General features: G+C 38.4%; 2 protein-coding genes across 3 annotated transcripts in view; both read left to right on the top strand.

The window, feature by feature from the left end:
• LOC139700765 (phospholipase B1, membrane-associated-like) overlaps nucleotides 1–5142 on the top strand; it is a 66319-nt gene extending 61177 nt beyond the window's left edge. Inside the window, exons 7-8 of the mRNA XM_071599187.1 lie at nucleotides 497–665; nucleotides 3190–5142. Coding sequence (XP_071455288.1) covers nucleotides 497–665; nucleotides 3190–3365 — 345 coding nt within the window. The 3' untranslated portion in view covers nucleotides 3366–5142. The remainder of the gene's footprint in view (nucleotides 1–496; nucleotides 666–3189) is intronic.
• Nucleotides 5143–7814: 2672 nt separating this feature from the next.
• msn (serine/threonine-protein kinase msn) overlaps nucleotides 7815–13003 on the top strand; it is a 331183-nt gene continuing 325994 nt past the window's right edge. For both annotated transcript variants that reach the window (XM_071599306.1, XM_071599305.1), the window contains exons 1-2: nucleotides 7815–8075; nucleotides 8571–8636. In XM_071599306.1, the coding sequence (XP_071455407.1) occupies nucleotides 8010–8075; nucleotides 8571–8636 (132 nt within the window). In that variant the 5' untranslated portion in view covers nucleotides 7815–8009. The remainder of the gene's footprint in view (nucleotides 8076–8570; nucleotides 8637–13003) is intronic.

The raw sequence follows: 13003 nt of genomic DNA, 5'->3' as shown, positions 1-13003 counted from the left end.
GAATTGTTTTTCTTCCATTAGATGATATTAATTTAACAAGAAAGTTATGAGTAAAAGACTGAAAATATAAGTTTCAATTTTAATCACTTCATGTTATTCTGGAATTAATTTTGAATTATTATGCTCCAAGTTTAAGAGCATACATTCCTTATTTAATATGCAAAATATATTGAGGGTATTTTGATGCCATTAGCAGGGCAAGGGGAAAATTGATATTTTTCCTGCCATACAATAAATTTGACATTATTCCTTGGTCAATTTTGCAATTGTTCTATGATATTTCAGTGCTAAACAATAATGTTCGGGAAGGAGAAGTTAAAAGATCAAATTTTTTCTCGTAGTTAACAAGTGATTAAATTTCATTTTCTATTCCTGCAATGTGTTGATTTTTTTAAAGTTGATGATAAACTATGCAAGTAAGTCCGAGCAAGTTTTGGCTATCTTTAATCATCAAATGTGTAATATTTTGATTAATTCTCTAATTTTTTCATGACAGATTGCCAGTGGACGCTACTCCAAACGCGAAGACTTTACAGTTGAATTCCAGCCCACATTTTTGAACTTTGAGTTTCCGTACAAAATTGGAAGCAATGGAAGGAAATTCACTGACTACTCATTCCTTGCTATCGATTGTTTCCACTTTTCTCAGAAGCTCCACGCCAGAGGTAATAACTTCACTCAACTCTAAATATTATACCGCCTCCATCCCAACAGCATGAAACTTAACAGCCAAACCTCAACCCACGTTGATGATGCTTTGATGCCTTTACCCTTAATGCATGTACATCCATTGAAATGTCAAGCAACCAGATGTATACATAAATGTCCATTTTTCATGCTGCCAAATTCAAATTTTGTATGATATGCATAGAAAAAATTATATTTGGTCCCATTCTATTTTTTTCACTCATTTGCTGTATTCATCAATTCAAGTATTTCAGCAACATGCCAGGGATTGCATTCTTATGAATGAGTGGGCACGTTGACCAGTTGGAGCAGTCTTGGGATACCTGTATGATTTCATTTCTTGGGAGACCCAGACTCAGCAACTGCTTTTGATTACAAGTTAACATTTAATTTGGAGTTGCTTTTTGGATTCAAATGCATTAAAAGCAGAGGCTAAACTCTAGGGCAAGAAAACTAGGAATGTATGGATGGCTTGAACACCAGCTCTATGGGAATCATCTTTTATATATTGTTAAGTAAATTTGGCTCAGAAGCCTATGGTAATTTTAAACACCCGGCATGAGTAAATGATCTCTGGACCCAAGCAGAATCAAAGCAAAACTTTTATTGAGGCAAATAGCCGTCTAATTACATGCTGATACCAAGGGACTTATTATGTACTCACACTGTCTTGCTGTCATTAGATTACCTGAATAATTCATGGAAGTAGACAGATAAATTAAAATCTTGATCTTCCCTTGTGCAGATTTGTGATCTTAAAAATACAAGATTAAGCACCCAAATATTTGGCTGGAAAGACCATGTTGATATTTCCAATTACTTTTAAGATAATTTGATAATTCCCCGCAACAGATAATTAAAGATTGTCGTCATGCACCCCCAGCAGCCTTGGTATCATCAATGTGTAGTGTAGAGGGTAGGATTTTAATACAAAGCCAAGAAAATGTAATTGCTAGCTATTTGGCCCAAGGGTAATTCCCTACTTTCAGAATTACCTATCTGTGTTCTTATTGCTATCTCTCTCAGTTTCTATATTTTCCAGGAAATTATCAGAATGACCAGAGGTAGGAGTAGGAATGAACTGAATGCATACACCATTTGACAAGCGTGTGAACAAGAAGGCAATACTCACCATGCATGACGTTTCTCTCATGAGCCCAAGTGTATCTTTGGGCCATCCTGATATTGTTTTTGAACAATGCATCACCTATTCATTTAGTTTACGAAGAATGATATTACTTGTTATGAAATGAAAGTAGTTTCTCCACAAAATTATGCGCACTTTGACCTATGTAGGTATTTTTTTCGAGTGAAATTTCAAAATCCTCTCTGGATTGAGTGAACAGGGGATACGTGTGACAACTGATAGTTTGCATTTGCTCTTTCATGAACAGATCAATGTTTGAATGCAGAAAGAGATGTGCTCTGAGCCTTTTTTCTCAGCTAACACTGAGATGACTTATTTCATCGAGTGCCCTCATTGGGAAGGCATGGGAAGGGGGGAGGGGGTTTACTGAATTCAGGGCACAGCGAAACTCCACCACTTGCGCACCTGTGCACATTCAAATTTCAGTGTTTTGCACCCTTCCAGCCTAGTGAATCAAGAACCATTATTATTGATCCTATTTGATTTTTTTTAACAATTAAGAATTAATCAAAGAGATTTACCTTCTTCCCTTCTTTTGCCTGTGGAGCTGAAACTGGGAATTTGACAACCTCATGAAATTCCATAAATATGGTAACAAAAAACATGTTTAATCATATTATTTTCACATTTGTAGTTTGTGTAAAAGAGAGAGAGAGTAAACCTTTGCACCGAATTGAATGATTTTTTGTGGGAATAAAATTGTGGTGAGAATAATACATATCATGGATTTCTCTGCCTTGATTCAAGTAGAAGTAATATTTAGCAGAGGCGACTGACAGCTAAGGTAATTTGCGCCATTAGGGATGGATGGGAAAGGATGAAGGGTGGAGAGAAATCCGGCGTCGGCATTAGCCTACCCTCTCTTGTCGGTAGGCGCCAAGAGGTCTACAGTTTAACGTCCTATCCAACGGACGTCGTACTCAATCAAAGTTCTCCCCACAGAAATCATAAAATTAAGCTCATGAGTGGGATTCAACATGTTTCCTATGGAATGACTTTCTGTTTGGAAAAACAGCATAAAAATATAGAAAGTGAAACTTTTCAGGGATTTCTTGGTTGTTTGCAACAAAAAATCAATTCTCCAAGACAGGTTTAGTCATCTTGTCTCAAAGTGTCTTTGTCATTTTGAAAAATTGAAGAAAGATTAATTTTTTAATTTAAAGAATACAAACAGTGATTGATTTCTTTTACAAAAAATATTTGTACGAATTAAATTTTTTTGAAATAATACCGATGGATGAATTTCAAATATATCTGAGCAGAATAATTTCTGTACCTTATTGCACATTATCTCCAGAGAAAATACTGTGTTACTCGCTATGTACATCGCTAACAGTGGCTGTCCTTTTTTGCAGCTGCCAATCTGCTCTGGAACAATCTCCTGGAGGAACCAGGAAAGAAGTCAACTCACCTCAAGCCCATTTTCCACAGATTCAACTGCCCCACACCCAACTCCCCCTTCTTGCAGACTTTCAACAATTCTGTATTGAACACTAAGAAGTCCTCATTTACTAACCAATGGCAAAGGTGATAAAGAGGTTAAAAGACTGATGGACAAAAGAGGGAAATCGAAGTAGGAAAACCTGATCTCCAAAGTGCAAATGTTATTATATTTCAAAGAAGATAATGTTTAATCATTCCTATGCTCAACATTACATAATTATTTTGCTGCCAGTAGATTTATAGTGCTTATCCTAAAAACGGTCATAAACCTATTTTCCCTGGTATTTTGTTAAACCAGGCAGAATGCAAGTGGCACACAATTAAACATCATTATTGATGCCATCAAGCAGCAGGAAAATGAGTAAGCTTTGCGACCACCAATGCCCAGGCAGAAAAACTCTCTAAGTGCACTCTTAATGGCAAATGGCATTAACCCAATGTGCCAATATTAACCCAATTTTGAAATGACAATGCTTGCTAGGTAGCTGCTTTGCTAGCTAGGGCCAATGCTGCCTTCCAAGATTGGCCAAATATAAATTCACATAAGCTGTCATGATGTTTGCGTTAAGCTGCGAGGTCAAAGACAATGATTGTACTTTGCCATGATTACTTTAATGTTTGTGATAATTATAAATAATCATTGTAGTAGGTATCACTCATATTTCACTTCATCCATACTTTGCAATCACTCAATTTCAAAACATGTGAAAAATTTATTATAAATTACGAACTTTCACCCACCCAATATTTAGGAACTCACAGTTTTTTAAACATCACTCCAATTCAGTCGAGGAAGACATACAAAATATATGCAAAACTTTTACAATCAGCCCAAAGACTAGTTTACTGGAAGCAGTACGTACATCTACCATATCCAGAATCTGTAAATGTCAGGAAAAAGTGGGTTGTTGGACAAAGTGACTAAATTGGTATCCAATTCTGACTGCAGATGGCTGGTTGTTGACTTTCCATTGCCAGTCAATGTAGTTTGTCATAATATTGTCCCAACACTCACCAGATACTAGTTCCCTGGATCACTGGCCAATGTTCTTGATATTCAAAATTTATTGGCCCCAAAACATCCAAGGTTTAATGCTGCCTGGGAACTTACCTTCTAGTCATGCACTTCAACAGAAGTGCAGCTGCAATAATGGAGGGTCTTTTATAGAGAAGAAACGCGATGCAAGTACATTATTACTAACACATGTCATTACATATCACCGAAGTAAGGTGTTTTGTTTCACAGAAGCTTAAAGGTCTTCAGCTGCCTCAGATTTGTGTCTGTTGAGGAATACAACGATGTACTCTCACATATCAGATAATGTGAAAAACAATCTATTGTAAGGGTTCTGATGTACATGTATGAACCTAAAAAATGCTCAAAATGGCCAGTTGCCATAAATATGTGTATTAATGTGGTCTATTTTTAGTTCAATTCATTTATGTACCTGTGGAGCTAAGGAGGAAGTACATAGTATTCAAACCACAAAGTATTTCAATGATTTAGCTGCACCACTGCATCTTTATTGTACTCTTAGATACATTTATGTTTGTTGATTCATATAAATGCAACAATTTCAGAGTGTAAAAATCATTCGCCTTGACTGATGATTTTTAAATTCTGAAATAGTTGCATTGAAATGCATATTAGCGGATGACTCTGCTAAAAGTTACTGTTGCGGCATCTACCGCAGTTTCTTGAAATTTATTGATTTACACTCTGACTTAGTCACATCATGCAAGTCTTACTACACAACAGATACAATTACTTCTTAATGTGTTCTAAGATTCAGTTATAATCTAGCTATTTCACTTCATTTGTCAATGATGTAATGTAATATTTCTGTAAAAATATAGAAAGCCACTTCTCCCTGATGAATATAATCTTCTTTTTTCTCCTTTCCTCAATATGGTGAGTTTAAACAATGCAATAACTTTTCAATGAAAATTGGTATGACTATGACTATGGTGCTGTTGAAATTTGGGCTTTTGAAAGTGATGGAAAATGTTAAATGGGCAGAAAGGAAAGCAAATGAGGAAGTGCTAGGTGTGGTGGGGGAGGAGAGGGGTTAGTTTGGAGAAACCCAAAGGAGGCTGGAAAAATGGATGCAATTTCGATAGGTGATGGGATTATGAAGATTGTTAGAGAGGGGAGAGCATTTCCCTACATCTACACACATGCATGAAATAGTAGTAAAAAGGTGAGCAGCAGGGAGTGCTTGCACCAGTTGGAAGGGATGAGGGAGAATGAGGGTAATGGAATAAAAAAACATGCTCACCAAATCCATGAAAATGACATGCAAGGTGGTACACACACTCATATCCATGTGAGTGGTGAACTTGTTTTGAAACAAATGTTAATTTGACCCGCTGCAAAAGTTTTTTGCTACATTAATGAGGGGATACAAATGAATATCAACCAGCTGTATGAGAAACCAGAGGATTGAGATGGTGGAGGGGCTAATGTATTGTGGGCTTTCTACCCAGAGGGCCCGGGTTCAAATCCCGGCGGTGTTGAATATTTTTCAGAGGTATCTCGATCTCTACTTAAGGTGCTTTGTAGAGGGCACTTTGAGTGAGCACGCCGTCCCTCAGATGGGACGTTAAGCTGTGGACCCCTTGGTGCCTTTCGTAAAGAGTAGGCTAATGCCGACGCCAGGTTTCTCTCCAGCCTTCATCCTTTCCTGTCCATCCCCTATGGCGCAAATGACCTTAGCTATCGGTCGCCTCCCCTAAAAACTACTACTAAGAGTAACAATAGAATTCTTGATATAACCTATAAGAAAAAAGAACATTAGATGTTATTTCATTCCTACTTGGTCATGCAGAAAGGGATTTTCCAAGAAAACAGATATGATCAATATGAAATGTATGCATATGAGTGGAAATATTTATTTCTTAGGCATTTCAGGTGCCAAGTGGCATTTGTGCAGGCTATAACCCTAGAGTTAGTATCAAATGTTTTCTATGTAAAGGAGTTCTTGAGTTTGCTAGATCTTGCTTCTATTTATGGAATTTTTCATTGAATTCATGATCCAAATGGAGGAAGGTATTATGCAGAATGGAATAGAGTCTGTTGCAATGCCAGGTGGTGTTTTATTAGGAGAGGCAAAGAAATTCATCATTTTTCAGTCTTTGTCCATCCTTAAAACTTCCTTAAATAGCAGAATACTAATAATATAAAATGACTATTTTGCATCAAAATTATCATTTTTTTAATGCCATTAAATATTTTCCATTGAATGGTAATTATTTCCTTCCTTTAATAAGTATATTAGCTATGCATATCTGGCAGACATGGAAGCATTTTCCTGTAGTTAGGGCATATCAAATGCAGGAGGTGATATTTTAGAAGAAATAGGAACTTCATTGTCTTAATTTTGAATATAAAAGGCATTCCTTAATTTAACTGAAACAGTTTTGAAGACTAAATTAACAAAATCTGATGAAAAGAGCGTTTGCATAAAAAATTAAAAATTATGTTAAAAAGTATTTGTAGTAGCAAGGGAAAACTGGAAACACTAAAATCAATGTAAATTAACTGTGAAACTAAATCAATTGACTATATCTGGGTGTTGAGACCTGCTGTGTTTTCTCTTCAGCAGCGGCTACAAAGCTGTGCACTGGTGTGAAGGGTCGATTTTAGGTCCTATAAAATAATCCACAACAACATGCTCATTCACTTAAAAAGGATTTTAATTTGCCTCCCAACATTCTTCGCTCCAAGATGAGCCTCCACCTTTCGTAAATATGAATAATCAGGGCCTATTGAATTCTCCATAGTTGCCATGATTTCTATTCCTTGGGCGTGACTCTTGACTGCTTTTCTTTCCGGTTATTCGTTTTACGGCTTTCAGGTCAAATTTAAGGTCCACCACCAATTCGGAATCACCAGGAGCCACATGATCGTACCAATGATATTTACCCCTGAGGCCTGACCATAGGAATTTGAAGTCTTGCTGGTCAGTTTAGTGACTTCCCACCCCAAATGTTCGGGTTCTAGTGACCGAATTTATCAGTTATCCCCCATCCCTACTTAGATAAATCTGTGGTGAAGGCATTTTCATATGCAATACCATAGAGTTATATTGATTTACGCCAAGGTAATAGAGGAGACTGTCAGGTATGCCACGTTGAGTCATTCCCTTCTACGATATGTAATTTCATATCTGGAGAAAATATTTCACCCAACTACTGGGACGTGACTACGTCAAACTCTGCACAAGCATCGATTTTTGTATTACAGAGCTTTGATTGCTTCCATCTCACTTAATTTGTAAATTCATTCTATTGCCATCTGATTTAAGTCCCAAAGATGAATCCCAAAAATTCTACTCTCCAGCACTACTTTGTAATTATTTAAACGATTTGAACTGCGATGCTTGTAAAACCCGAATGCTTTAAATAAATTCCGTTTGATGTCACTTTAGTCGCCTCGAGTTTCCTCATGCAATCACACTGTCGTTGAAGTTCCACAATTCACCAATGTGTCGCTGTACTAATAATGACGTCACGCTTCGAGCGTTGTGAGGTTTTGGTCAGTCGGGTTCTGCTCTCGCCCGAATAATTTGTTGTGTGTCTACCTGTGGATAATGCTTTGTTTAATTAGGTAGCGGAAAAGCAAAGGGCTTTTTAAAATCCCTGTACTTTTCCCGTAAGTAGTTCTTCCTCTGTTTGTGGAGTAGGTGGAAAACGGCCTGCTCTTCAGTGTTTTGTTCAGTCGAGAAACAAGATGGCGCAACATCTCGCTCCTAGTGTAAATTGCTCCTTGGACGACATTGATTTAAACGCTCTTAAGGTGAGTCATTTGAAGGATCTTCTTAATGATAGATAGGGTTCAACTTCTCTGGTTTCTGTTTTTTGGTGGCAGCGTTTTGTAATGGATATAAACTTGTTTTATCGCCAATCTGAGTTGGTCTGCCTTGGGCAGCAAGGTGACATGATTCATTCGGCTTACCATGCACCTTGATAATGACCGTCAATTTTGTTTAATTTTGAGTATTCATGCGTTTCTATCCTTAAGATTTGAGTTTAGTGTCACTTACTTCAATTTATGCTTATGTTTACGATTTGAGTGTCAATGTACTTCTACTACCTCATAGCTCTGTCATCGTAAATATTTTGATTTCATTTGAGATGGAGGAATGATAGCAGTGCCTATACATAAACATTTTATCATGCTGTGACATGAAAATCTTGTCAAGGATATTCGTGTATTAGTTGCATAACTACTCAAAATCATTTATTTCACATGGATGAGTAAACTGAAGACATTGCATTCATCTTATTACAGGATCCTGCGGGTATCTTCGAGTTGATAGAAGTTGTCGGAAATGGAACGTACGGTCAGGTTTACAAAGTGAGTACGAAATTTTGAGATTACAAATGCTTTGGTGGAATGTATCATCGATAGCCTCTCCTGATATGATTGATATTGGTAAAGATAGTGTTTTGTGGACCTGAATATTATTTTGTGGCGAGCTTGCCTATTGTGATCTCTTACATATTTCTATGTACTGCGTCATTGTGAAACTTTGAGAATTCATCGATGTAATATTGGAGAAAATTTCGGATTACAGCAGTGCTCATGTTTTGCCCCAATCAATACGAGGCTTGGCAGTTAATGTGTAAGATATTCTTTTAGAAATATTAAATACGGATGCGAGTTAAACTGGTTATATTTTAGTATGTTTTCGGTCGACGATATTGGTGGTTAAAATGCTTGAAGGGCGGTGACAATTGTAGGTATGCTATGAAGTGATAGAAAATCATACGGTGATTCTGTATCTTTCGTAATGTAAACATGAACCATTGTAACACCCGCTGCAATACAATTCGCTTTTTGTAACGTGCGATAGTTTTTATTAAGTTTCCGAATAATTTCCCCTTCGCCCGAAAATTCGTATGATCGCTTAGCGCCCCTGAAGCCGTGCCGATGTGGAGGAACCACCACCCCCTTAGGGGTGGGATGGGCACCTTGCGTTTGTGTCCCTTTAAATCTTGCCCCACCCCTTCCCCCTCGATTTTTAGGGCCTGGTTACCTGCTGAAACCCATCCCCGAGGACACTCCCACCATTAGGCTAGCTGCACGTGCCCACGTCCCTTCTGTTGTGTGTTCACTCGAACCTATTCGCTTCCCTTACCCGCTTCTCACCCCCCAGGCACGGACGGTGTGCTTAAGGTGTTGTGATGCAGGGCCTTCGACCCTTTCCGATGCTGCTTCAGAAGCTCGGCAAGACTGCGCCGTTCGCGCGTATTTTGCATCACACTTTCGAGATAAATTACTGAATCCTTTCGTGATTTTTTTCTCCTAAGGACAATCAAATTTCCCGTAGAACAGGCTGAATGATTGGACGAAGGAGCTCTGTGATTTTGTTGCTCAGTTTTTGTTTGGATTATATTGAAAGTGCCCTTACAAACTGTAAATATCTTAAACGACTAGTTTTTGTTGATAGAATTTAGGTGCAAACCAATAATTGTCGTAATATTCAGCATGCAAATAGTGTCGCATCCGTAGTTTCTTCGAATGTGTTTGATTTCCCATTTCTAAGTTCTATAATTATTTACTTCAGTAATATGTATTTTAAATATTATCTCGAATATATTTTATATTACATATCTATGAATTGAAATTTTGAAGGTTCATTACTTCGCGAGCAATTCAGTTAGCATTATAAAGTTTATTTTGGGATGTGTTGGTGTAAACCGTATACAAGCGTCGTCTGTTCGTGTGGTGAGCCGGCTGAAAGTCGCTACGACGCGTGGATGTGAGCGGTTTTCTGTAAGCGTGGAGTTTACATGTATGCAACGTATTTTACGGTTGATGGTTTTTTATATCCACTATTTATGCCATCGGATTTATAAACTTACCAGATGACATCTGTGTCGCTTGGTTGGCACTATCACGTATTTTAGTGGGCTGCAAGGGCACCGCTGGGGTGTGTGGCAGGGGTGAATACGTCTTTTTTTGTTTGATTCATCTGGACCCATCTGGCCTCCTATGCTTCTTAATTGACTTTATTTCCAAATTTATTCCACACCATGCATTAAGTAGCCCAGTAGGTACTCAAATGCTCAGTAACTTTGTCATCATCTCGCGAATGATTCAAATACAGTAACAGTTAAAGCTTGATTGACGTAAATTTGTCAGGGAAGACACCGGAGAACGGGTAATTACACAATACATATAAATACCCTACCCCTCACTCAGCCTACATCTCCATTAGCATATATTATTAGCATTAGTGCGGTTTCAGAAAGGGGAAAGTTATTAAAAATAAATTTGAGTGTTTATTAAGGGTCTTGTCCGCAGTTCTATTTAAATCCCGTAATTATGTGTTTAGACCCAACCCAGTAAATATAGAAAAAACATTTTCAGGGGACATTGCGAGTATTTAGAGAGGTTTTGCAGCCCTTCATATTTTTGTCGGAGAAACGATGTGTTATGGTTGGTGTCTTATTTTTATGGCAGTATGACTCGTCATCAGTTGTAAAACAATTCTAGAAAAGCGCGAAATCAATCATATAATTTAATTGATTTCAAAATACTACCTTGATCAAAAAGTTCCCGGAATAACCACCGTGTGGCGCTCCCATCGTTCCGATTTGAGTTCTGTTTTTTTGTTAAATTGGTACATCTGTTGTTGATATTCCCTTTAAATCTTAGTGTCATAACTTGACATTTGCAAAAGTTACGGTCGGTTTTCGGTATGTCCATCAGTGCTTCCTGCGATTTTTCCATTACTTCCTCTCGGCTGCTAAAACGCGTTCCCCGTAATGGTTTTTTAACTCGATTGAACAGAAAGAAGTCACAGGGAGCCAAATCAGGTGAATTCGGTGGCTGTTGGATGGTATTTGTTGCATTTTTCGTCAAAAAATTACGAATAATGATAGCACTGTGCGACGGTGCGTTATCATGGTGCAAAATCCACGAGTTTTCTGCCCACATTTCTGGTCTCTTTCGGCGAATTGCTTCACGCAAACGTCTCATAACGCCCAAATAATACTCTTTGTTTACTGTCTGGCCTTCTGGCAAAAATTCATGATGCACTACACCGTTGTAATCCATGAAAACCGTCAGCATTGCCTTCTTTTTTGACTGAAAACGACGTGGTTTTTTTGGTCTCGGCTCATTTGGTGAACGCCATTCACTTGCCTGATGTCTGGATTGCGTGTCGTACTCATAAACCCACGTCTCGTCTCCAGTAATGATCCTTTTGATGAATGTGGGATCGGATTCAGTCTCGCAAATCATGTCTTTTGCGACGTCAACACGGTCTCTTTTTTGCATGAAATTGAGGTCTTTTGGAACCAACTTTGCTGCTACACGACGGAAACCCAAATCATTAACCACAATGTCTTGGGCGGATCCATAGGCAATGTTCAAGTCCTCCGCTATTTCTCTGATGGTTAATTTGCGGTTATTGACCAACATTTCTTTTACTTTATCAATTTTTTCACCGACTTTCGATGTCGATGGTCTGCCACTGCGTTCATCATCTTCGATTGACTCACGACCACTTCTGAACCGCTCGTGCCACTGGTAAACGACCGTTTTTTTTAGAGAATCGTTGCCGAAACACTTTTCCAACATTTCCAACGTCCGTGCGCCACTAAATCCGTTTTTTACGCAAAATTTAATACAAGTTCGTTGTTGCAAATTTAAATCCATTTCTGCAATTTTAAAAAATCGCCAACACACACAGAGATAGATGTACTCTTGCCTACGTAACTTTTGCAAATGTCAAGTTATGACACTAAGATTTAAAGGGAATATCAACAACAGATGTACCAATTTAACAAAAAAAACAGAACTCAAATACGGAACGATGGGAGCGCCACACGGTGGTTATTCCGGGAACGTTTTGATCAAGGTAGTATTGTGATTCTTCAGGGAAGCATCGGAAAGGCAGTATCATAATTAGTATTGTTATTGTATCATTGTTATTTATCGGCTCGAAATGCATTCTCAATTGTGGGAAACTATTTGAGCCAAGAATACGTGACGTACTTATTTGGGCCGAAATCGTTTTTCGAGTGGTATTATTTCATAAGCGCCTGATTCGACGACACCCTTGGTTGGCTCTACGCCGTTGTATCTTGATTGCACCGAGGGACTGGTTTTGGACTTGGATAGATTGATTCACCGATCGATCGTATGATTGTTCCACGATAATGCTTTGTTCTCGAAATGGAGGAGGTTCAGCGGAACCTTTTTGCGACAGTCTGTTAGATGCGATTAAGGCTTTCGTCCTGTGCACGTGGGTGTCGGTGGCGTGTATTTTTCCGCGGTCGGTGACATTTGCGCGACGATTTAATCTCCCTTCTCTCTCGCAGCCTCATTCGTGGGGAATGTCTCCCTCCCCGAGTCGGGCGATTCATGCCGACACGCCGTAGGGATTTTCCCTCGAATCGTTTCAACACGAGACTTACCTCGCGGTGTCCCGAATGTCGCCAGTCATCACTTGCGGTGTCGCCACTTGGGGAAGAAAGTGAAATTGCTGCCTTCGCGTGATCACCACGTTGTTCCTGGAATACAAAGATTATTAACGTTTCGCTGCTTACGCGTACGTGTCACATGCGTATTTTATTGGCGTATTTTTTAAAGCAAAGGAATAACCATTTTCATATTTCCTGTTTAACATCATAGGTTTGGAAAATCGTTTTTCATTAGAAAGTACATTTATTTTACTGGCTTAGCAAGTGGGCCAAAATATTATCCCTACT

The sequence above is a fragment of the Hetaerina americana genome, unplaced genomic scaffold (genome assembly GCF_022747635.1).
Source record: "Hetaerina americana unplaced genomic scaffold, ioHetAmer1.1.p SCAF_11, whole genome shotgun sequence".
Classification (NCBI taxonomy): Eukaryota; Metazoa; Arthropoda; class Insecta; order Odonata; family Calopterygidae; genus Hetaerina; species Hetaerina americana.
This window is presented reverse-complemented; position numbering and strand designations above follow the sequence as displayed.